Consider the following 21,855-nt stretch of genomic DNA (forward strand, 5'->3'; position numbering starts at 1 on the left):
GCAGGTACCAACAGTCACTTTCCATCCCTGATATACTATCTGTGCACTGTGCATAACCCAAACTGCAAATGTACTTTCGGTGCTGATATCCCCCGGGCCCGCCGGGTATAATGGTCTAGCAGCTCCAATCAGCTCCTAGCCACGGACACACTCCATCATCCACTCACCAAATCACCCTAACACACCTGCAGCAAATCACACCCAGATAACAGCATGTACAGACATTCACAAAGAAGTTTAAAACACACTGTATAAGCATAGAATGAATAACATACAACCTCAGGGTTGTACCAATATAAACCACCAGAGATTGGAAGCTATTAGAGAAACGTTTATGTCATAAATAGTGAAAATAGCAGATCTACAACTAAAAGCAATGTGTTGCATCACAATGCTTTAGAACATGTTTGACATTATTTTTTGAACGTTTTTGTAAGATTTCTACACACAGCAATACCTTGATATTAAGAAGAAAATGTACTTTTCATTTTGTATTTTTGAATACTTAGGCATTATTAAAAGCATGTACTTTTGGAAAGCTTTACTTTAAGTACACATTTGATTGAGAAACTTTCACTTGTAGGCCTACTACTACTGCAGATGAGTATTATTATTATTATGATACTGTGCAGATCAGATAACATAACATAACTTGTGCCACAGAATACAGGAAAGAAGAGCTTTAAACGTAACCTGCTGTTATATGTTTTTTATTATAAAAAGGGGTTAATATACTTTATTTACAGTATATATCATGCTGTGACATATAAAGCAAATGTAATGTAATAATCAATGTACGGTGAACCCTAAAATTGGAGTTAAGGCTTAAATGCATATAAAATGGGAAAAATGTTAATATGTAGGTAAAATGAACATTCCAAAATAATGAATACTCAAACAAGGATGTCTTTATCTAATGATACTTGAAACGCCCAAAAGAGCAATTTCATCATTAACTTTCTAAGAAAGATAATTGTTTTCATCAATTGGTTTACTGACATTTTGGTCTTGCCATTACATTTTTACTGTGCATATCTAATTAAGTACAAAATGGACAAAAGGTACAGTGCATCATTTGATGTAATAATAGTACAATATTTATAAATATTAGGATGAACTTTGGAAGATAAGGGGTATAAAAACATTACATTCTCGGGGACTCTTGACCAGCACACATAAAAGAAGATTTCTTTTTTTTTTTTTACAAAGAACACAATGTGATTTAAGGACTTATAGGAAAGCAGATGCTCTCATGTTCATCACATTAATAATACTGGAATGTAACACTGGTAAAATCTCGACTCAGTATTTTTGAGTGTCTTGGCGCGGCTCACACCAGTAAGCCAGGCTATAAAGGATTTCTATCATTTCAGTGCTCAGGTCTTCCATTATCACTACATGGCAGTACTTATAATTGAAGTGAGTCCTAACACTTTTAAAACTTGATTCAAGAAATACCGACTCCAGATTAAATTTGCGACTCACAAGGATTGCCTTAAGCATTTTTGCTTCTTCTTCACACAACAAAATATATGGTTGAGAGTAAAAATATTGACAAATAAGTGTATTGAAGATATCGACAAAAGTGGCACAGTTTGCATGAATTGGTATATTCATCTTTATGGTCACTTATCCTAGCTAAAGGAAGACACGTTTTCTGATGCAAATATATCTTTGCAAAGATTTGAGTAAAGACAGAAAAAGAACTTCTGTATATAAAAAGCAAAAGTGATCCTTTTTAACACAACATGTTACATGTAGCTGCCTGGAGCAATAACCATTTTATGTGTAGTTAGACTAAAATAACCGTTTTGGCCTATACGTTTCTGGCCTGAAAGTGCTATGAAAATCATCTTTGGATGTCCTCAATAATTATCATATCTGGCAAGAAAGCAAACACCCATTAACCACTTTGAACCTGGCACCTGTATTTTGGGCATTTTCCAAAATAGCAACAATAGCCGATCTACTAGCTCACAACGCATTGCAATGCGACACATTGTGAGCCGGCTACTTTCGCATGACAATATAAAATAGGGCTTAAGTGGTTTTAAAAAAAAAGGTCCCTCTCCACAAGGTACAAACACAATTTGACCGTTTTTTTTTGGAACCGTATGGTGGGAAAACAAAATGTGTTAGAGGAGAGTGGATGCCAGAGGGGTCGAGACGGGGATGTATTTTTAGATGAGGGAGATCCTGATAGGGATGGTGGGGGAGTCAGTCCTCTGCTGTGGAGAGTGATGACTCACCAGGTGTTCCACCACTGTGTGTTTGGACATGTGCTTCATAAGATAGGTTTCCTGAAGAATGAGAGAGAACAGCCGTCAACATCAACAACACCTTCTGCCAACCCAAAAAGTAATTTTTAGTAAACAATCCTCTCTGACACACTGTTGTATCAGAATCAGAATCAACTTTATTGTCACATCACAGGTTTAATCCTACTACTATCCTACTATAATTCTACAAAGCTCTGTAGTGCATGGTGAGGTGGTGAGGCCAAAATTTGTTCTGCCCGGTTCTCCTCAGTAGCTGGAGCAATTGATCTGAATTTACACACCGTTTATCGATTTCACCAAATCTCAGCTGTTTATTAGCGTTTTTGAATGTCGCCATGGTTACGGCTGCCCAGCTGTGGGATGGCCCCGCGAGCTATGGGACGAACTGCCACCCGGGTTGCCAGATCATGTGTGCATATCCCCCCACGGGTACGGACTAGTCCTACTATAATTCTACAAAGCTCTGTAGTGCATGGTGAGGTGGTGAGGCCAAAATTTGTTTTTGTTATTTCCATAAAAAGAGAAAGGGATGAAGAAGAGGGCGGGGGGGGGGGGGCAAGGGGAAGAGAAAGAGATCAATAAAAACAACAACACAATTTGACTAAGTATATGGGAGCGGCAGTGGCTCAGCTGGTACAGCGGCCGCTTGAGAATAGGAAGGTTCCCTGTTCGATTCCGGCTCCCCCTGGATCAGTGTCGAAATGTCCTTGAGCAAGACACTGAACCCCTAACCATCAGTGTGTGAGAAGGGGTGAATGTAATGCACAATGTAATGTGATTTGGATAAAGGTACTATATAAATGCACTATTTTACCTTTTTTATTTTACCATATATATACTGTAAATGGGGCTTAACTCACTGAAGTGTACGCTCGGCCACACATGCTGCAGCAGTACGCCTTGGCGTTCTTGATGGCGTGTACAGACAAGTGGATCTGCAGTGAGGCTGAGTCTGAGTAGGCACGGTAACAGTTGGAACACTTGAAAGGCTTGTCTTTGTTGTGTTGTCTCTGGTGAGACTGTTGCAGGGAGAAAAAACACACCGCACAGCTGTTAATTATAACGTTTTAAGGGGGATTTGCAGCACGTCTAGTCTTACTGTTTCACAAAATCCCACAAGTGCATCTCATGTCATTAGTCAGCTGAAGTAGTGAATAACATGAACAGTTGTACTGGTTGAGAAAAACAATGCACATGCAGTAAAGGGAGAAGACAAATGATTTACCTGCAGATTAGAGAGCTGAGTGAAAGCTTTTTCACATCCTGGAGAGAGACATTTATAAGGACGGTCTCCTGTGTGGATTCTAAAGAAAATGGAAACGGTACGGTGAACTTAAGCCAAAGAAAGAGCTTTAGCCAAAACATAACATGCCTTTCAGGTTTGATCAAAACAGAGGCCAAAGACAACAACCTCTCAGCATCTCATCATAAATGACTCCACTATACGCTGATTCTGTAACATTTCTCAACTAATCCTCGCAAGCTTAAGGTGCAATACTGGTGCAAGCAGAAACATATGCTGTGCTATAAGCATGCACACATATACGGATTTAACTTTGTTGCTACAGTCTTGCTTAAACACTATAATTAGTGAGCACTAGCCTCAAATGACTTTACTCAGTGACAAACAAAGAATTTATGAAGCGCAACTTTTAAACATCAGTGTGTGACTGTAATTGACTGAGGTTTTGCTAAGTTTCTTAGCATCATCACACCCAAAATCTCAAAAATCCTCTGGCACACAGTCCCAAAACATTATCAAATGGTGAAGTAGGGCTAATGTTTGTGAAAGGCAACAGTTTATTGGGTAACGGCTACCATGTTGATCATAGGATAGTAGTTCCGATAGTTACACAGCATATCAAGGTCTCCATTAGACTGTGTATCACTGTTACAGACTTGTGTGGCCTCATTCTGTGTTTTAACCCTCTGGGCCCTATTCAAGACCATACTGGCTAAACCCACTATTTGAGGATTTAGGAGTGCGCAAGGGGCGTTCCTGTGCAAAAGTTGCTATTTTGGCACACCTGCCTTATCCGCGAAACACCTGCACTACCCGTTACATTATGCATAGGTGTGGTTTGGGCATTATAATAAATAATAAAACCAATCACCGTGCCAGATGCCATTGCCTTTAAGAGAAGACTGCGCAAGTCATTATCCCCAATGCAATCTTACGCTCTTCTCTCTGCAGTGTTGACAGGTCTGCTTATTATAAGCCACATTGGGCTTGTTTGCTTGTAAATAATGGTAGTTGCGGGTTGATGTTGTGAGCTTGTAGATCGGCTATTTTCAAATAGCCAACATATATAAATATGCACATTGTTTAATGGCCAACATATATAGGTTTGAAGTGCTCATATGGCCTATTATAGTCGCTACTTTTGGGCTTATTTTCATAGACTGGTTGCTTATTCCTCTCGCAAATTCTGGCAACACTGCTCCTGTCGCAGGAGCGGCACTGAGGCGCTCCAACATTGGACACCATACGCCCGACGTTTACTTCATAGGCTCTAGCCTTTGATTGCCTTTCAATGAAACCAATTTAGCATAGCGGGTGGTTTTAGATTTCGCTATGCACTTTCCAAAACGTGTGTGGGAAAAATAGCAATTTTGGGGATAATGCAACAACACGCCCACGGGCACACCTCCAAGTGCAAATAACGGAGTCTGCATAATGAATAGCGGGTATAGCGGCCGCAAAATACCGTTTAGGGACAGTGCCAGCTCTCTTATCCATTTTTCACAGGTAGCGGGCAGTAATTCACAGCGAGGGGGCAGCGGTTGCGGGTAAAGTAGTGGCAATTATAGGGCCCTCTGAGTGTGTTCAGTGCCCCATGGTAATTGGACAGTAAAATGCAGATTGGATGAGTGGTGTGGTGTCTGGAGACACACCTGGGCCTCATTCCTCAATAAGCCAGCAGACAGCATACAAAGCCTGGGAGGGGCTCCTCTTCAGTCTTTATGCCATTAGTCACCATGTGCTGAACCCTTTTTTGTAGCTAGCATACATTCCTGTTTTCTGAGTCTGTACCACCCTCCACCCTTCCTTTTCAGGTAGGGTGGAGTGTTCTGTTTGTTGTTTTGGCCATGGCCATCCTGAAGTTTAGACATTTTCCCTATTTGTATTGACACTTCTATTCAGTTTCTGTAACCTCACTTTTTACTTTATGTGTTACTCCTTAGCCTGTAGACTCCATATAAGGTCGTAACAATCACCTTTTGGCCATAACAGGTGAAAATATTCCCAAAAGCAACCTAGAGAAGTGTATAGTTAAAATGATGAAAAAGATACGTTCTGAGTCGGTGTAGGGCCTATATGCTCCATCGTATACCAGATATCAAGCTCACAGGGTCGCACTGTGAGCACTGTGACAAGCATTGTGAGCTTGTATATCGTCTATTTGTGGGGTGCAATACCGTCATATGACAATGTATAAATCAGGCTTAGGTTACAGCCTTTCACAGTTTTGCCTTGCTTTGATGGAATGTTAGTGTTTCTCAGAGTCATATTTCTTGGGAAGTTGATACACTTTTGACATATGGCATGTCTCTGTCTACAATGTATTATCTCATGACAAAGCAAAAGGAGAAGAAGAATGATAAACCAGCACATAAACAATAGTGTTCTAGCGCTACAGGCTTGGACCCTAAAAACTCAAGACTTACCCTATAGATTTTGATTGAAACTGGAATAATGAGTGTAAATAAAAATGAGACCTGGTGTGCTGCTGTAGATGGGAGAGCTGGCGAAAACATTTCTCACAGTAGGAGCAGTGATAAGGTTTAACACCAAGGTGTATGCGGAGGTGCTGGGCCAGATACGATGCATTGGCAAAGGTCTTGGTGCAGTGAGGACACTTGTGCGCCTTTGCTTCTGTGTGGATCTTGGAGTGGAGCTGCATGTCTGACTTGGAGAAGAAGGTCAAAGGGCAAAGTTTACACCTGTCGGTAGCAAAAAAAACACAAAGACACATAAACACACACTCATTATTAGGAAGCCATTTTTAAAGGCATTAGAATCAGAGATACTACACAGTAAAATGCTGTTAAAATCCTATATACAAATGAAACCAAATGGACCCAAATCAAAACCACCTAAGTGGAAAAAGCGGCACTCCAAAATAAATACTGCAAGACAGTGCAGTATTATAATAGAACAACATTACGAGCGACGCCCACTGCACTCTGGTTGGTTGTGGAAATGAAACACTTCCTATATCGGGTACACCGACGCGCTGGTCCAGGCTTTTATTTTTTAGCAAAACTTAACAATAAAAGCCTGGAGATCGAGGCTAGTCATTTAATGACATCAGTCACCTATGACATACTGTACCTATGATGTATGACTCCACACTTTGGCAAGGTTTCAGCCCAATTAGAGCCCTGGCCTGTTGACTTCCATTATCAAATTAAAGTTAAATATTTAAGAATAAAACCTATGAGGAAAAACTAATGGTGGTGGTACTTCTGCGGCCTACTGACAGTGTGCACAAGAAGGTTTGGGCTGATCGGTCCATCGGTTTGCAAAATTAGCCCCAGCCACACAGACCAACAACCCCTCTTATAGCGGCTTGCTTCCTGCAGAGCCACACCCTAAAAACAGAATTGCCAGCTAAACGGAACATTGCCACTGTCTCTCCTACCTGTAGGTTTTTTGTTTGGCTGTGATGGTAACACAAGACTGGTCGTTGCCTGAGGCGAGGATGGGATACGGCACCACTAAGAGAGGAGAAGACCCGTTCTCTGCTTTTATCTTTTTGCGGCCTCGCTCCTGTTTGGGAGGAGGCCCCAGGAGCCCAGCAAGGCTGCAGTTGCTTTTGACAGGATCAAGCCCATTGATACAGGACAGCCCTGAGATGAAGTGGTGAGGTGAGGGCGCTCCGCAGAGCCGGCTCTGGCTGCTGGAGGTGGGCGTGGTCGGGGTGATGACCTCCGAAGTGCTGAGGTTACCGGTCCTGGACGCCAGCGCCACGCCTGAATGGTTTGGAGGTGAAGAGGGACGTAGTCATTTATCAATTAACCCCATGCTTTTTTAACCTCCCATCCCTGTTTTGGGCATGTCATTATAGGTGACATTTGTCAAAAAAAAACAAAAAAAAAGAACCCCCAAAAAAGTAAAACATTCAAAAATAGTGAAAATACCCGATCTACAAGCTCACAACGTGCCACGGTAAGATGCGTTTTCTATTTTAACTATTTTTGCTATTTTTGAATCGGGCTTAAGTGGTTAAGAGCAAAGGTGTTTCTAGACTGTTTTAAACATTTAAGATTTAAACATTTTCAGTTATTACTAATTTACATAAATATGTCTTCACCTTACATGCATGGTATAATGTTTGTCAGCTTGCTGGCCTGCATAATTAATTTGTTGATATGTATGTTAATACAGATAATTCAAATGTGAAAGTTACTTTAAACATGGGGCTTGAACATGCAGTAGAAGACAAGTATTTGAAATGCAACCATGAAGACCGGTTTAAGCTGAACATACAGTAGAAAGCTTAAACTACGACCACAGCTTTCAACACTGAAGGAACAGAAAACAATATTAAGGCCCAAACACAGGGTCTTGTATGTCGAGCGATCAGATTGGGAGACGCCGGGTGTTAAAATGCGTTGAAAGCTGCTGCTCCATCACATAAAGACATGTAATGTAATCATGTAATTCATGTGTAATGAACGTAGTTTTTGAAATTGTTGGACACACCCCCTACAGAGGGTGGGTTTTTTAAGTGATTTTTGTGCTTGCAACAGTGACATTAAATGTGATTTTCATTTGTCAGGATTAAGTGCTTTCCATGAAATAATTGCGTCTGTGAAGTGCCAGTGTTGCCAGTGTCTATCCCACAAAACCTGCTACAGGAGCTATGGCAGCCATTATAAATAAAAGGATGCCTGTCATCTCATCAATCGATGTTCTTTTGCCAGAAATGAGTGCATTCCATAAAATAATTGCATCTGTGAAGTGTCTCTCTCTCTGTCTTTCTATATCTCTCACTCTCCCTCACACTCGCTCTCTGAACTAGCTCTCTCTCTCATCTCTCCCTCCCCCCTCTCTCCCCTGTCTCTCCCCAACTAGTCTCACTGCCGATTTAACTAGCAAATTGGATGACTGACCCACACAAATGCCTGACTACCAATACACACCGCACATCATTAGAGATGTACCGATACCATTGTTTCCTTACCGATACCGATACCAATACCCACAACTTGCGTATTGGTCGATACAGAGTACCGATCCAATACCAGTGTGTAATAAAAAATAAAATCTAAGTGGGTTCCAGGGACCCTCAGGGTTCCTTGAGGGGGTCTGTAACTAAAGGTCTGTAACTCTGAGAGTGTACAAATGGAACCATTGTACAAATGGAACCATTTCTATACTCTCAGAGTTATAGGGGTCCTTGAAATTAAAAAGTTTGAGGACCACTGATCTAGGAATAAATAAAATTCCATTAGTAATAGTTAAAGGGCAAACTTTACAGTTTGTAAAATAATAATGTAAATAGTACAGTAAGAGTATAAAACAGTAAAGCAACATCAACTGAAGCATTCAAAATATTATTGTAAATTAAATGTCTTCATAAAGCACGTGGTATCGGAATGGCATAGACTGGCATACTTGCCGAATAGCGATGCCAGCATTTTAGACAGTATCGGCAGGTTTTCCGATACTGGTTATCGGCACACATCTCTACACATTATGCAACCGATTTTTGGGCTCAGACTCTAATTGACGTCCCGACGTTGGTCTGGTGTGTCAGGGCTTTAAGAAGATAGCTCTGGACCGAACTGTGACACGATTAGATTACCTGAAAGGTGGTTCGTTCTAGACGAGGGTTGGTCGATGATTTGGCGCAGATGCCAGTCTTCCCACAATCCTCTTGCTTTAATAGCCGCCTTATCGTCCAGATTCAAGTTGACATCCCCCAGGATACGGCCTGTTAGAGATGTTACAGAAAATTCACACTTTAAGACGAGATAAAAACACCCTTCACCCCCCCCCCCACCGCATTAACAGTTACACATTGTAATAACATACAGAAAAACGTGTTAATTTTGTCGACTAAAACTATGACACATTGTTTTCGTTGACTACCTTTTTTCACTGCCAAAACTAAACTAAGCTATGATGACAAAAACTATGACTAATCATCAGTCATTTTATGCTTGTTACATGTGGGTGTCACGCTCCGAAAATATATTTTCTGCACACAGCTAAGTATAAATCTGCCATTATGACGTGCCATTATGGTATTTGGTCAACAAAAATGTATTAAAACAAAGAAAATCAGATGACTAAAATATGACTATAACTAAATAGAATTTTGTTCAATAGACTATGACTAAAACAAAATCTATATGTCCTGTCAAATTTAACAACTTTGGCCTTGTTTTTCTGACTTCCTGACTTTCTGTAAAGTTTCTTAAATATTGGTAGTTGCGGGTTGCGGGTTTGTTTCTAAAGTGTAGTTGCTTATTTGGGCTTGCTTCCTAATGTTAATGTCTTCATGGACCCCCAAATTAATATCTATTTGTCCCTCCCTAACTCCAATCTGAAAATATTTAGTGCCAGGGAGCTCCGTGCCAGTTTTGTGTTATATATATTTTCAAATAGCCTATGTTTTAAGTGGCCTATAGTCGCTTCTTTTGGGCTTGTGTTCATAGACCTCGTTGCTTGTTTCTCTGGCAACAGTGAAACACACCTGTGACTGAGCTGGAGGCAGGGCGGGCGTGCAGGGCGATGTCGGGCTGAGACGGGTTGTGGCCGTGGAGTCCCGGCGGTGTCATCTGCTGCGCTTTGGGAGCGGACATGGCGTGCTGGCCTCCGTCCGTCTGGTGCATGGAGACCAGCAGAGGCTGTTGGGAGGGGGCTGTGGTGGGGGGCAGGTGTGAAGGTCTGATCTTCTCTGCCATCAGCTGCTCCTTGATTTTATTGATCAAGACTAGGTTATCCAGCTGACAGCCAGGAAACAACGTTTGTGACAGGAGAATATTCATCAGTTCAAGAGTGTCATTCACGCTACTCTGGTGCCCTCTAATGGACGCTACATGACAATGTATCCATGGATTCATGCAAAATAGAATCTCACGACTGAATTTATTTTTCGTTAGGCCAAGTCCTAACATGCAATTTGTGAAACAGCGTGAAAGGATATGGGGATCTCTCCCCATAAAAGGAACCCCCGCACACTAGCGTTGTGTTTCATAAACAATTAGCACAATATGTGGTATTATGATGTTTTTGTAGCCATACAACCAACCAGCTGAACTGAAGAAATTGCAGATTGATGATAAAGTCGGCCATACCAGCCCTGACAAAAAAGGATAGACGTCATTTTGTATTTTAAAACAAAATGCCATGACGCCAGAGGGTTACCCTTTGCTTTTATGAAATATCTGAGATCATTAGGATTTTCTGGAAGATTGAACATGCATTCTATGGCTAGTTTGACCACTTCAAATACTCTTTCATCTTAAAATAACGAATAACGGAAAATAGAAGACATGCTGACTTCTATGGGATCCAAATGACTAAAATCAGTGAGTCGTGGTGACTTTAATCCATATGTATCCATAACTTTCTTGAATGTCCCTGAGGATATATAGGATACATTATACAGTATAGTAGTATACTGCATGAGCCCTAGTGTATATGATACCCCATAGGACTATTCGGGGGGCAAATAATCTGCCAAAAATAGCCAATTTACAAGCTCACAGCGCGTTGCATCGGCTATTTTCCTCGAAGAGATTTGGTGTAGAGGGATTAGGAGAATAGGAGGAGGCCTTGTACAGACCTATGGGGGACTATGGTGAATCAAGTAAATAGGGTTTATTAAGTGGTTAAAAACGGCATGCAAAAAAACAAAACAAAAAAATTCTTAACACTGTTTGAACATTGATAATTCTGCATGATCTCCTGCCCCGCATTATCATGCACAGAACATACACAGAAACACACTCTCAGTCACTTACCTGGGTAGGCATGGCAGTAGGTGGAGGCCAGAAATAAGGATTGTTAAAGCGAGGTTCAGCCATCCTGAAATCAAGGAACAAGTGTTACATGATTATTTGGCTTCATCTGTAGGTGAATGCTTTATCTGTAGGTGAATGCTTCACATCTGTAGGTGAATGTCATTTTGATCAGATACTGTATCTAAGATCAGACTAAACAGTGTGAAGGATCTAAAAAACACTTAACCACTTAAACCCAAGCATCTGTATTCTAGGGAAAACTTTTGTAGAAGATAGCCGATCTACAAGCTTACAACGCGTCACACTCCTTTTTTTCCCTCTACACCAAATCTCTTTGAGAAAATAGCAAATCTTCAAGCTCACCACACGTTGCGTTGTGAGCTTGTACATCAGCTATTTATTTCTGAATGTTCTCTCCAGAATAGGGAAGCTAAGGTTCATGTGGTTAAATGATCTTGCATGGCAGTAGTTGCTCACAGCTGCTGTAGGGATGCCATAATGGGAGATGATGTCATGTAGTATTTTCAAAAAATATGTTTGTATCAATTACAGTATTTCTTCCTTTTCCGAGAGCAAGATGAGTGTTTGTTTAAAGCCACGCTAAATCTAATTATAGACCAGGCCATTATCCTAACACTTTGTCTGAGTCAAAACTTCATAAGGGTTGCCCACAGATAACAGAGGCTTTTCTCCACTTCTTGTGGAGGGTGATGTAAGCAAAACTTTGTTAACCACTTGAAAACCTAGCTTCCCTATTCTGGGCATGTCATAAATGATAATATCTGAACATTTTGCTAAAATAGCAGATCTACAAGTATCGACTTGTATATCGGCTATTATGCAGGCAAATAGATTTGGTAGAGGGGGAAAAAGGAGGGTGCCGAGTATAGACCCCTGGAGGGTGCCGAGTATAGACCCCTGGAGGACCCCGGACAACAGAGTGAGACACAAAGGCATAGAATGGGATAGTATGGAGTGGAAATTTCAAAAAGATTCTAGCCCATGTTTTGGCAACCTTTTCCTCAGGATTTCCAACCACACTAATGCATGATGGCCATTTCTCTGAAAGATAAGACTCCTACAAAAACTATATATATACGAAACACTTTATCTGTTAAACTGTTATCTGAGAGAACAGAAACGCTCAACCAACAGGACTCAGATCATAATCTGTCGCTGTGTGACTGACTCCTCCTCTCCATATAGGCCCCAAAAGACAACCTCATGTCAGGGGAAACAGGAGACGTCACCTCAGAATACAACATCAACATGACCTGTCAACTGAATGATGCGTCTAATCTCAATCGCTGAGGTCAGTAATTCAACTAAATGTAGAGTTGTACAGTTTTTATATCGACAGATAGACCTTTATTGATCCCACAAGGGAAATTCAGTTGTCATTGGCAGTACTGCACAATGACATACAAGACAGATACAGAAAAAAGAGATACAACTAAGAATAAAAATAAAAATAAAGATAACAAACATAAGAGTACAGCGGTAGTAACGAAACAGGGATTAGGAATAGAATCCATAACACATTTAGGACATTTAGTGTAATTCATAATTGCTTGGCCCTCTGCACTTGGACCGACTATAACAGCACTCCAACAGAGCAAAGATTAAACTGATATGTCATATGATATATGGACTCTAATAGATGAAATTCTAGAAAAGGCAATACATTTGAAAGGAAAAAAATAAAACCCAATAGTAGATCAATCAGATTTTTTTCTTGATAGGCAGTAACCTACCTGTCTCCAAGGCAGAGAGAGTTGCTTGCTCATAAAGCTGTGATCTTAATTTCTTTCTTTCCATAGATTCTCTCTCTCTCTCTTTTTTTTTCTTCCAATCCTCGTGAATTTCTTTATACGACATTCTACATTGTGTGTCTTGGCAGCGTTGACCATACCAAAGTCTGTTTGACTTAGCAGAAGCATAGCACAGTACATTTCTAAGAGCCAAGACAAACACAAACGATAGGTCCAGGCATATGAACACAAACCCCAAAGAATATTTCTCTAATGATGCCAATGGGTGTCAGTTTCACTGCCGAGAGGCTCTTTGCCTCTGGGAAACAAGCTGAAAAGTCAAGATAGTTGGCTGCTTCTAATATGACGTCTTTGTCTATTATTTCTTTCCCCTTTGGGGGAGGGGGCATATTTCACTTAGAATTTGTTTTTGTTTTTTGGCCACAGTAAAGTATTTTAAAGTAAACATTTACTATGTGAAAATAGCTGGGTGGTCATTGTATTGGGACCTCCTCGCCTAATAGCTCCTGAATGTGAGACAGACAGGTCAGGTCAGGTGTATCAACTAATAAATATTACTTTTGAATAAACAGTAACACAACAGTTAAACCGCAAATCTACGGTATGCATTACTTAAATCTAAATAGCTTTTCATACAAGATTACATGTGAAGATCAATTACATGTGTATAACCTTGTCAGTGGAACTGCATTGCTAGGGAACATTGGGTCCAAGTGTATTTCCTGTCAGCTACTGATATTCACAAACACTGCAACAAGATATAAACTTGGACCCATTTACAATGACTATGTTGCCAGGTTACGTGTTGGTCTATTCTGATGTTATAAATGTGTATTTTCTGTACAGTAGCAAGATAACCAATAATAGCCTACTACTACATCAAGTAGCCTAATTAAATTATAATGGGACCTCAATGGAACTAAGCCATATACTTTTTTCGGTTATCCTGTGCAAACTGTTAATAAAGTATTCAATCAATAAAAAAATAATAAGATACAATTTAAGCCCAACCACTGGTATGCTATCTACTGTATGTATAATAATATATTATGTTTAAGAGCTAATCTTTTCAACAATATGTTATTGATATGTCAGATGCTATAACGTTACCATTAGTCTGCTAAATAAATCATGTAGCCTATAATTAGGCTGTTAAACAATTCCTGAACCATGGGCATATAGGCTACAATTATTGATTTTCCAAACTATCAAATGAAACGAACTGTCATCCCATTAAGTGGGAAAGGAAACGTTATTTTTAATTAATGCAATTTTACAAGATCACACAATCATACTGAAATAACATTATTTAATGAAGTGGAAAGGGGGGAAACGCTCTGAAACAAAAGTTAAGGTTAACTTTTCCTTTATCCTATCAGACAGCATTCATAACAATCATTAAAAAGCTAGACAGCAGACTGTACATACATGACATCTAAATAAGCTGATCGAGAGCATCTATCTATTCTACAGTATAGGCCAGGGGTCTTCAAACAGGGGGTCCGGGACCCCTAGGGGGTCCTCAGAGGTACTACAGGGGGTCCTCCAAATCTTTGTATGATAGGATTCTGATTCTAGGGGACATTAGCCAAAAATAGCCAATCTACGAGGCATTGTGAGCTACTAGCTAGATCTGCTATTTTTGGCAAAGAGGTTTGGTGTAGAGGGGGAAAAAGAGCAAACCAAGTACAGCCAACGGTCAAGTATTGATGCTTATATATAATGGTTAAATTAATGTCTGAAAATACACATTAACATGAATTAATAGAGAAGCTAATGTGTCAAAAAAAAAAAAAAAAACATGAATGTATGCAACATTGATGATAGCGTTGTCAAACAAGTCTATGAAGCCATCTATAAATTATATGAAAAAGTTTAATCTGCAACACAATGCTTCATCTTTCTCTCAGCTAAGGGGGTCCTTGGCCTGATAAACGTTGAAGACCCCTGGTATAGGCTATGGATAGATAGGCTACTATCCTCCTCCTCGGTGCTGTCTGTCTCCACAGCCTCTCCCTGCACATTCTCAGACAGTTTATTAAAAAATGTTCAGACAAAAGAAAAACAAAAATGGCAGCCCGTCTTATTTTTATAAGGACTAGGACGCCATATTCTGCAGATCCGAAATTATAAGGCACATTTATTTGCCTGGCAAATTCATTGGGATGAAAGTGCATCGGGATGTGCCATCCGTTTATTTGCATTAAGTGTAACGGATGATTGTTTACTTTGATTTGCAGGTTTGAATAGCCCGGCTCAGAGAGGAAAAAAAAAACCTAGACACTTCCTACAACAATCATCATGCCTTGCAAAATGCATTGCGTTATTATCATGGCAACTGCAGTCCCACGTTTACTTAAAGATCTACAGGGGATCCGCGATCGTGGCACATATATAAAACAGTGTTTGCACAATAATGGCTAAAATGCTGTCTTTTGTCAAATATGCTCTGGAAACGGTCTTTTTTTATTAGAACTTTTTACGACTCAGACATAAACGATCAAGAAACGACACTGTCTGGAATCTCAGGAAAAAATGTAAAGGAATTGCATCCAGTATAAGTGCACGTACCTGAACCTTGGATATTAGATGTGTTTTTATAAATGGTTTAGATTGTTCTTTTTCTGCTTTGCTTCTGTCGTAGTTCAGACCTTCCGGGTCGCCTACTGTTCACTTCTGGGTGCTGCAGGTAGAGAGATATTCACTGAGCTGAGATATTTTTTAACCCATTTTTTGTTTTCCAAAAGTATACCAAATAATAGCCTATGTGTTTGATATACGCTGTAGGATGCTGCATTGAGCAACAATAGATGTCTTATGTATCATTTGGAATGTTTATCACATTTCAATTCAAAGGCATAGGCAAAGGCACAGGACCCCAATGGAACAAGCCATAGTGCTTTTTGGCTTTTGGATTTAATCCTTTTTAGCCTCCCTTTGTATACTTTCTGTGCTTTTTTTTTTAAATATAAACTGCTAAATAAAGTATTCAATCAATCAATCAATCAATCAATCAAACAAACAAACAATCAAACAAATCAAGCATTTAAGGGATTTAAGGGTTAAATGCTCACACATTATCAGATTAAGTCTCTTCTCTGTAAAAATCAATGATCATACCTACCTATCCAGTTTAAGCAATAATAGCAGCACATGATGTGTGAGAAATGCGTGTTATAAATTAAGTTACTATATATTTTAAAATGATGAACAGTTTCGTAACCATAATTAATACAATCCCTCTCATAGCCTATGCCTATTATTGTAATATAAAGCCTGTATAAAATACTACTGACATCATAGCCTGTATCATTCCTAAAAAAGAAAAGAAAAAAGAAAAAGCTCATGCACATCCTAAAATCAGATAAAATGGGGCTAGCTAGCTATGGTCTAAAAATAACTAGTGAGAGGTGTGCAAATATCTCTGTTTCTAAAAAACATTCCTTTCGTTGTTTTAGAGCATTGGTTCTCAAAGTGGGGTCCGGGGACCCCCAGGGGCCCTTGGGGGGTTCCAGGGGGTCCCCAGCTAAATATGTTAACACAGCATCACAATCATTTTAACCACTTTATCCATTTTTATATTGGCTGTTCAAAAATAGAAGATATACAAGCTCACAGCGTGACACTTCGTGCCACGCTTCTCTTCTGGGGGGTCCCCCCAGGCGCAAAACATTTTCAGATGGGGGGTCCGAGGCCAAATACATATCAAATTGTGTTCAAAATGTTTCCTTTGACACGAAAAACTTTGAGAACTACTGCTTTAGTGTTATATTTACTGTACGTAAGGCATGACTCCCTCATGGCATGATTGATATTTACAGACAGTCATATCTAATCCTCTCAGGAGGAGCATCAGAATGAACAGACCGCAAAGCTCCTACTAATATGCTCTGTGCTTAGTTCAGCAGGAGATGGCAGCAGTGTGTTGTAAGCTGTGTGGTCACTTGTCTTGCTATTTCAACAGGGTGAGAATGGGCAGGTGAGTTGTTGTAGTGTGTAGATAAACAATTCCCAACCTGTGGGCCCTGGTCCAGAAAGGGTTGGGAACTGCTGTAGTAGATCTTTGTAAACTGAACAAATACAAATATTGCCAGAAGAAACCTGCCTGTTATGTTGCACGTGCAATGAGACATTGCCAAAAACATTTTTTTACTTGTGCACAAAAAAATACAAAGAACAGTCATTCCTCGGCTGCTTTTGGTATCGGTTACTTGGCCTGGAATATGAAGTTAAATAAGAAATAATACAACTTTTAAAGACTACAATCTACTGTAGCTTGCGGTTGTCATCAATTAATCTTGTGTCAAAAAAGCCCATATGATTCTTTCTCTCCATATAGGCTACAGTGCATGTCTGAATGATCCAATAAGTAATTACCTTTACTATTAGCAGCTTGTAAATATATCACCATATTAGTAATTTGTTCATCTTACTTTTGCCCATATGCCCAGGGGCATAGCAACACGCACGCACGCACGCACGCACGCAGGCAGGCAGGCAGGCAGGCACACACACACACACACACACACACACACACACACACACACACACACACACACACACACACACACACACACACACACACACACACACACACACACACACACACACACACACACACACACACACACACACAGTCAGTGTTAAGTTAGTTTAGTTAGTTGTTGGACTGGTTTTGCAGTGTTCTGTACAAACAACCACTCCCTGTGAAACACACATGTGCTCTCTCTCTCTCTCTCTCTCTCTCTCTCTCACACATAGGCCAGGTGCGAAGTGGAGAGACAGGGGGGAGAGTCTCGTTAACCTCAAAGGGGAGGGGCACAGGGGAAGAGAAGAACACATAGGATAAAACATTTGACGCTCATATTGACATGCTGCACTGGAGGCTCCTGTGATCACAGGTAAGGAAAGAATTCACAACCTCACAGCCATTTATATACTCACCTCTGTAAATATATCTAAGGGGTATACTGTATGTAATATGTCAATAAACTTATTGATTGAGGTGTGGTCAGGTGTATATGTAATTTTTATGTACAGCTTTCATAAAGCTATGTCACTGTACTGTACTGTACTGTACTGTACTGTACTGTACCTTACAGACTGAACTGGTCTGATATCATCAATGTTCAGGTGTGTGTTTGGGGTTATAGTTTGCATAATTCATTTTACCTCCACCGAAGCCTATCTGAAAGGAAATCTTAGGGAAAAGGCTAACCTGAATTTGCATATGGAGAGTTCTGCAGCACTTGAAAATGATATTCATGAAATACATGCAGATCGTAGTTTTTGAAAGATGAATCTGACTTTATTATTGAATACTGTGTGTGTGTGTGTGTGTGTGTGTGTGTGTGTGTGTGTGTGTGTGTGTGTGTGTGTGTGTGTGTGTGTGTGTGTGTGTGTGTGTGTGTGTGTGTGTGTGTGTGTGTGTGTGTGTGAGTGAGTGAGTGAGTGAGTGAGTGAGTGAGAGAGAGAGAGAGAGAGAGAGAGAGAGATAGAGGGAAAACCTGTAACATCAAGGCAAAAGTGCAGTCCAGGGTTCACTCCCTATTGTACACAAAAATATTGATCTCCAGACTGCAGCCATGGGTCAAAAACATCTGGATAACACACCGCTTGTAGAACGACTTAAAAAGAGGTCTGAAAAGATCCTCTCGCTCATACAGTGAGAGTGAGTTTTGTCACAGCACGTTTAAGAGTTTTTAATATTAGGGAACTCTGCTAACCTTATTGTTAGCTGAGTTCCTGGCATTCCAGGGATCTTATGCCCTGAGGGGGAAAAAAGGAACAGCCAGAAGTGGATGAATTTTGTTGCTATAATTGCTCTCTGTCCTGTGGTTTTGTGTTTTTGTGTGTTGTCCCATGCAGCCATGGATGGTGTGCTGGAGGGAGCTACTGTGTTGTGTGTATGTAAGCTTGCCTGCAGCGTTCTCTTCCTGCCCTCATTGACCGCGTCTCTCAGTCCAGTCGGTTTCTGTTGCTGTTGCCTGCTCCTCTTCACAGACTTTCTCGTCTCAGGTAAGAGTGTCCCTGTCCTTCTGGGCGAGCGACGCGCTCGTACAATGAAGTTTATATGATATTATATTATGTGTCTTACACACATCACATCCTGTTATGCTGTTTTATTATGTTTCTTGCACAATGTGCCCTCTGTTTTTCTTTGGTGACGTGCAAAGGCTTTGTAACCCTGTTTAAAAAGGGCTCTAAACATAAGGTTTATTATTATTAAAGATTATTATTGTCTTTCATACAGTACTTCTAACTGTCCTGTGGATCGCTGAGTCCTGGCTACCTGAGCTGTCCCTGTCGAGTGACTTCAATGCCCTCCGCATCCTGCTGTTTCTCTGCCGTACATATGGGGCAGTGCTGATCTTGACCCCTCCTCTGATCGCTGTGGAGTCTGTTGGGAGACTTTTGTGGCCCCTTGCTGACGCTGGTCACACCGTAGACAAGCGGGGATGTGAGAGCACTCTGACACCATGTTCTGGCGCCGCGAAGGAGTCCGCGGAGGCGAAAGAAGGGAACGTCACCGACGAAGAGCGAGACGATGAAGAGTGGCTGCAGTGCCATGCTGTTTGCTACCTGTGCTGCCTGACGGTGTGGGTCGTCTCTGCCCTTCACGTGAGATGGGGGTGGAACGTAGAGGTGCTGCGGACCGCTGCCTGCATGTACACAACCGACTCCAACGCCCTCCTTGTGTGCCTGCCAAACCTGCTCACCGGCTCCTGGCCGAGCCTTATGGAGCCCTGCTGGAGCCTGGCCTTCCTGGCCTTCCTCTCCCTCCTGCTGCTCCTGACCGTGGGCATGGGCCTTCAGAGGCGCCGCCGGGCCCGCGCACGGACAGGCCAGCGTACGGAATCACATGCTGAGAACTATTACGGTGGCTGGTGGCACCTCGTTCCAGGCCTCACCGCGTCGTCCAAGCCTGTGAGCGGTGGGACGTCCGTGTCAGTGTGGGTGTCAGTGCCGGGACCAGAGCCGCCTGTTGTTGACCCGGAGAAAGCACACAACAGCTGCACTGTTCACAGGTCATGTTCCTGGAACGGCATGCAGATGCCACCGCGTCACCATGGAGACCTCGTCCTCCTTTCATGTCTGTCTGCAGACGGGGGAGGACAGGAGCACAAAAGGACAAAGGGAGGTATACCATTGACATATTGCATAGAGCAACTCACAGACTCACCATACAGGAGCCAGTGTGGGTGGCAGCAGAGGGGCTTTCCCTGCCTGGGGGTGAATATAATCACAGGGTTGGTGGGTGTGCTCTCTCTCTGCGTGCTGCCTCTGAACCTCAGTGTGAACATTCTACTGATACGAACCATAGAGACTGTGCTGGGAATGGCTATGAAGTCCTTAGTAGCTCCATGGAAAAGACAAGAGAAGGGTCCGTTTCTCGACACATAACACTGACTGGAAGCTCTTTATGCTGTGTATATGGATCATCTCATTAATATTGCATGTATGCAGTATGTAGACAGCTGGTCTACCTGTCAATACTGGTTTAATAGAGTGTAAACAAGCCCTCTCTAAGCAGCTATTCACATGTGTCAAGTAATCTGTGGAAAGCCGCTGAAAGGTGCTGAGAAGGCAGGTTGAGGCGCGTGTGGCGCCTCCCACAAGCACAGACACTAAACACTGACTAAGACTGTAGAAATACTCTTTTTGAGGTATGAAATGCATCAGATTTATTAATTGTACAGTCGCTCATGGGACCAGCCTCCTCGGTTGAGATTGGGAGCCTATTTCTCCACAAAATATTATTTTTTGAAACAGGAAGTGTTCTTAAATGGCATCAAAACAGTCATACATGAAGTAATAACACAACATGAGTGAATAAAGATGACCTGAAGCCGTGTCACAAACTTTCTTTGTACAAACATGTGTTTATCTGCTTAGGTTACGGAATTGCTTTCAAAGCACTGCGCTCATGTGCAGCCACGAGGCGGTAAACTGAGATGTGATGTAACTGGTGAAATTGAACCAAGACAAAACCAACGCAAACATCTCCAATGCACACATTCACATACCTGGGAGATTTGACACTCAGCGGAACCCATCTAAAACCCTGAAGCTGTCACATGCAGTAGACGCCTGAATACGTACTCTCACATTTCACCACAAGGTGGCAGTCCAACACAGTGACAAGGCCTGGATACAAGGATAGGCTATCAGGCTGCATGACAGACATGCTATAGGATGAAACAGGAGAGGGATGAGGGGGATTCTGGGAAACAAAAGAATCGTTTTGATGGAGCCGGAGGGCTAAGGCTGAGCATACAGATGAGTCTATCTATATAGTACCACACCTCTCTCTGCGAAACTGACATGGCATTCAGACCTGTACAGACAAATCTACCTGAAACATACATAGCATACTAAACTGAGATTACGAAACACCTATAGCGTCTGTATGTGACCTTCTGATGTATGCGGACAGTTATTCATTTATCCTAAATGGATGTAAGACATCAATGTCCTGATGATTCAATCCAATAGTGATTCTCAACCTTTTGATTTCAAGGACCCCCAGTTTGATATGCATTAGACTACAGACCCCCATTTGATTAAAAAAAATAATCTCTGTGACCCTAATCTACACTGTAACTCCTCAGTGTTCATTTAACTGAGAGTGTATAACTATGTAGCCAAATGGAGAGTTACAGTAGAGAGTTCTATTTGGTTCCTATCAATAATTTAACTGGAACCCCCTCAAGGACCCCAGGGGGTCTCCGGGCACCACGTTGAGAACCAACGTAGTGAGAAAGTAGATTGAGTGAGTTGGCTTTGCAGATTTACAGTTTAAAAACTGAAGGGATGACAAA

The 21,855-nt window shown here is 41.4% G+C and overlaps 2 protein-coding genes across 5 annotated transcripts; one reads left to right on the top strand and one right to left on the bottom strand.

The window, feature by feature from the left end:
• Positions 1-694: 694 nt before the first annotated feature.
• On the bottom strand, positions 695-15,847 carry znf362a (zinc finger protein 362a). Of its 2 annotated transcripts, none has more exons than XM_084061614.1 (9): positions 15,605-15,847; positions 11,262-11,325; positions 9,989-10,208; positions 9,095-9,223; positions 6,926-7,256; positions 6,000-6,224; positions 3,505-3,583; positions 3,140-3,298; positions 695-2,300 (listed from the first exon to the last, which is right to left on the bottom strand). In XM_084061614.1, exons 2-9 carry the CDS (start codon positions 11,322-11,324, stop codon positions 2,181-2,183), a joined length of 1,326 nt encoding a protein of 441 aa, XP_083917740.1. In that variant the 5' UTR covers position 11,325; positions 15,605-15,847; the 3' UTR covers positions 695-2,180. The 2 variants fall into 2 exon arrangements, with proteins under 2 accessions (XP_083917740.1, XP_083917739.1); XM_084061613.1 differs by having other exon boundaries at positions 9,989-10,241.
• Positions 7,269-21,039, top strand: LOC311048365 (uncharacterized protein). Of its 3 annotated transcripts, none has more exons than XM_084061616.1 (6): positions 7,269-7,452; positions 12,468-12,573; positions 16,934-17,012; positions 17,795-17,934; positions 18,902-19,051; positions 19,287-21,039. In XM_084061616.1, the coding sequence occupies exons 5-6, from the start codon at positions 18,904-18,906 to the stop codon at positions 20,435-20,437; spliced, it is 1,299 nt and encodes a 432-aa protein (XP_083917742.1). In that variant the 5' UTR covers positions 7,269-7,452; positions 12,468-12,573; positions 16,934-17,012; positions 17,795-17,934; positions 18,902-18,903; the 3' UTR covers positions 20,438-21,039. The 3 variants fall into 3 exon arrangements, with proteins under 3 accessions (XP_083917742.1, XP_083917741.1, XP_083917743.1); XM_084061615.1 differs by having other exon boundaries at positions 16,939-17,012; XM_084061617.1 differs by lacking the exons at positions 7,269-7,452; positions 12,468-12,573 and having other exon boundaries at positions 16,083-17,012.
• Positions 21,040-21,855: the final 816 nt, after the last annotated feature.

Source organism: Gymnoscopelus microlampas (genome assembly GCF_963454915.1).
Source record: "Gymnoscopelus microlampas genome assembly, chromosome: 7".
In the NCBI taxonomy this organism is placed as follows: domain Eukaryota; kingdom Metazoa; phylum Chordata; class Actinopteri; order Myctophiformes; family Myctophidae; genus Gymnoscopelus; species Gymnoscopelus microlampas.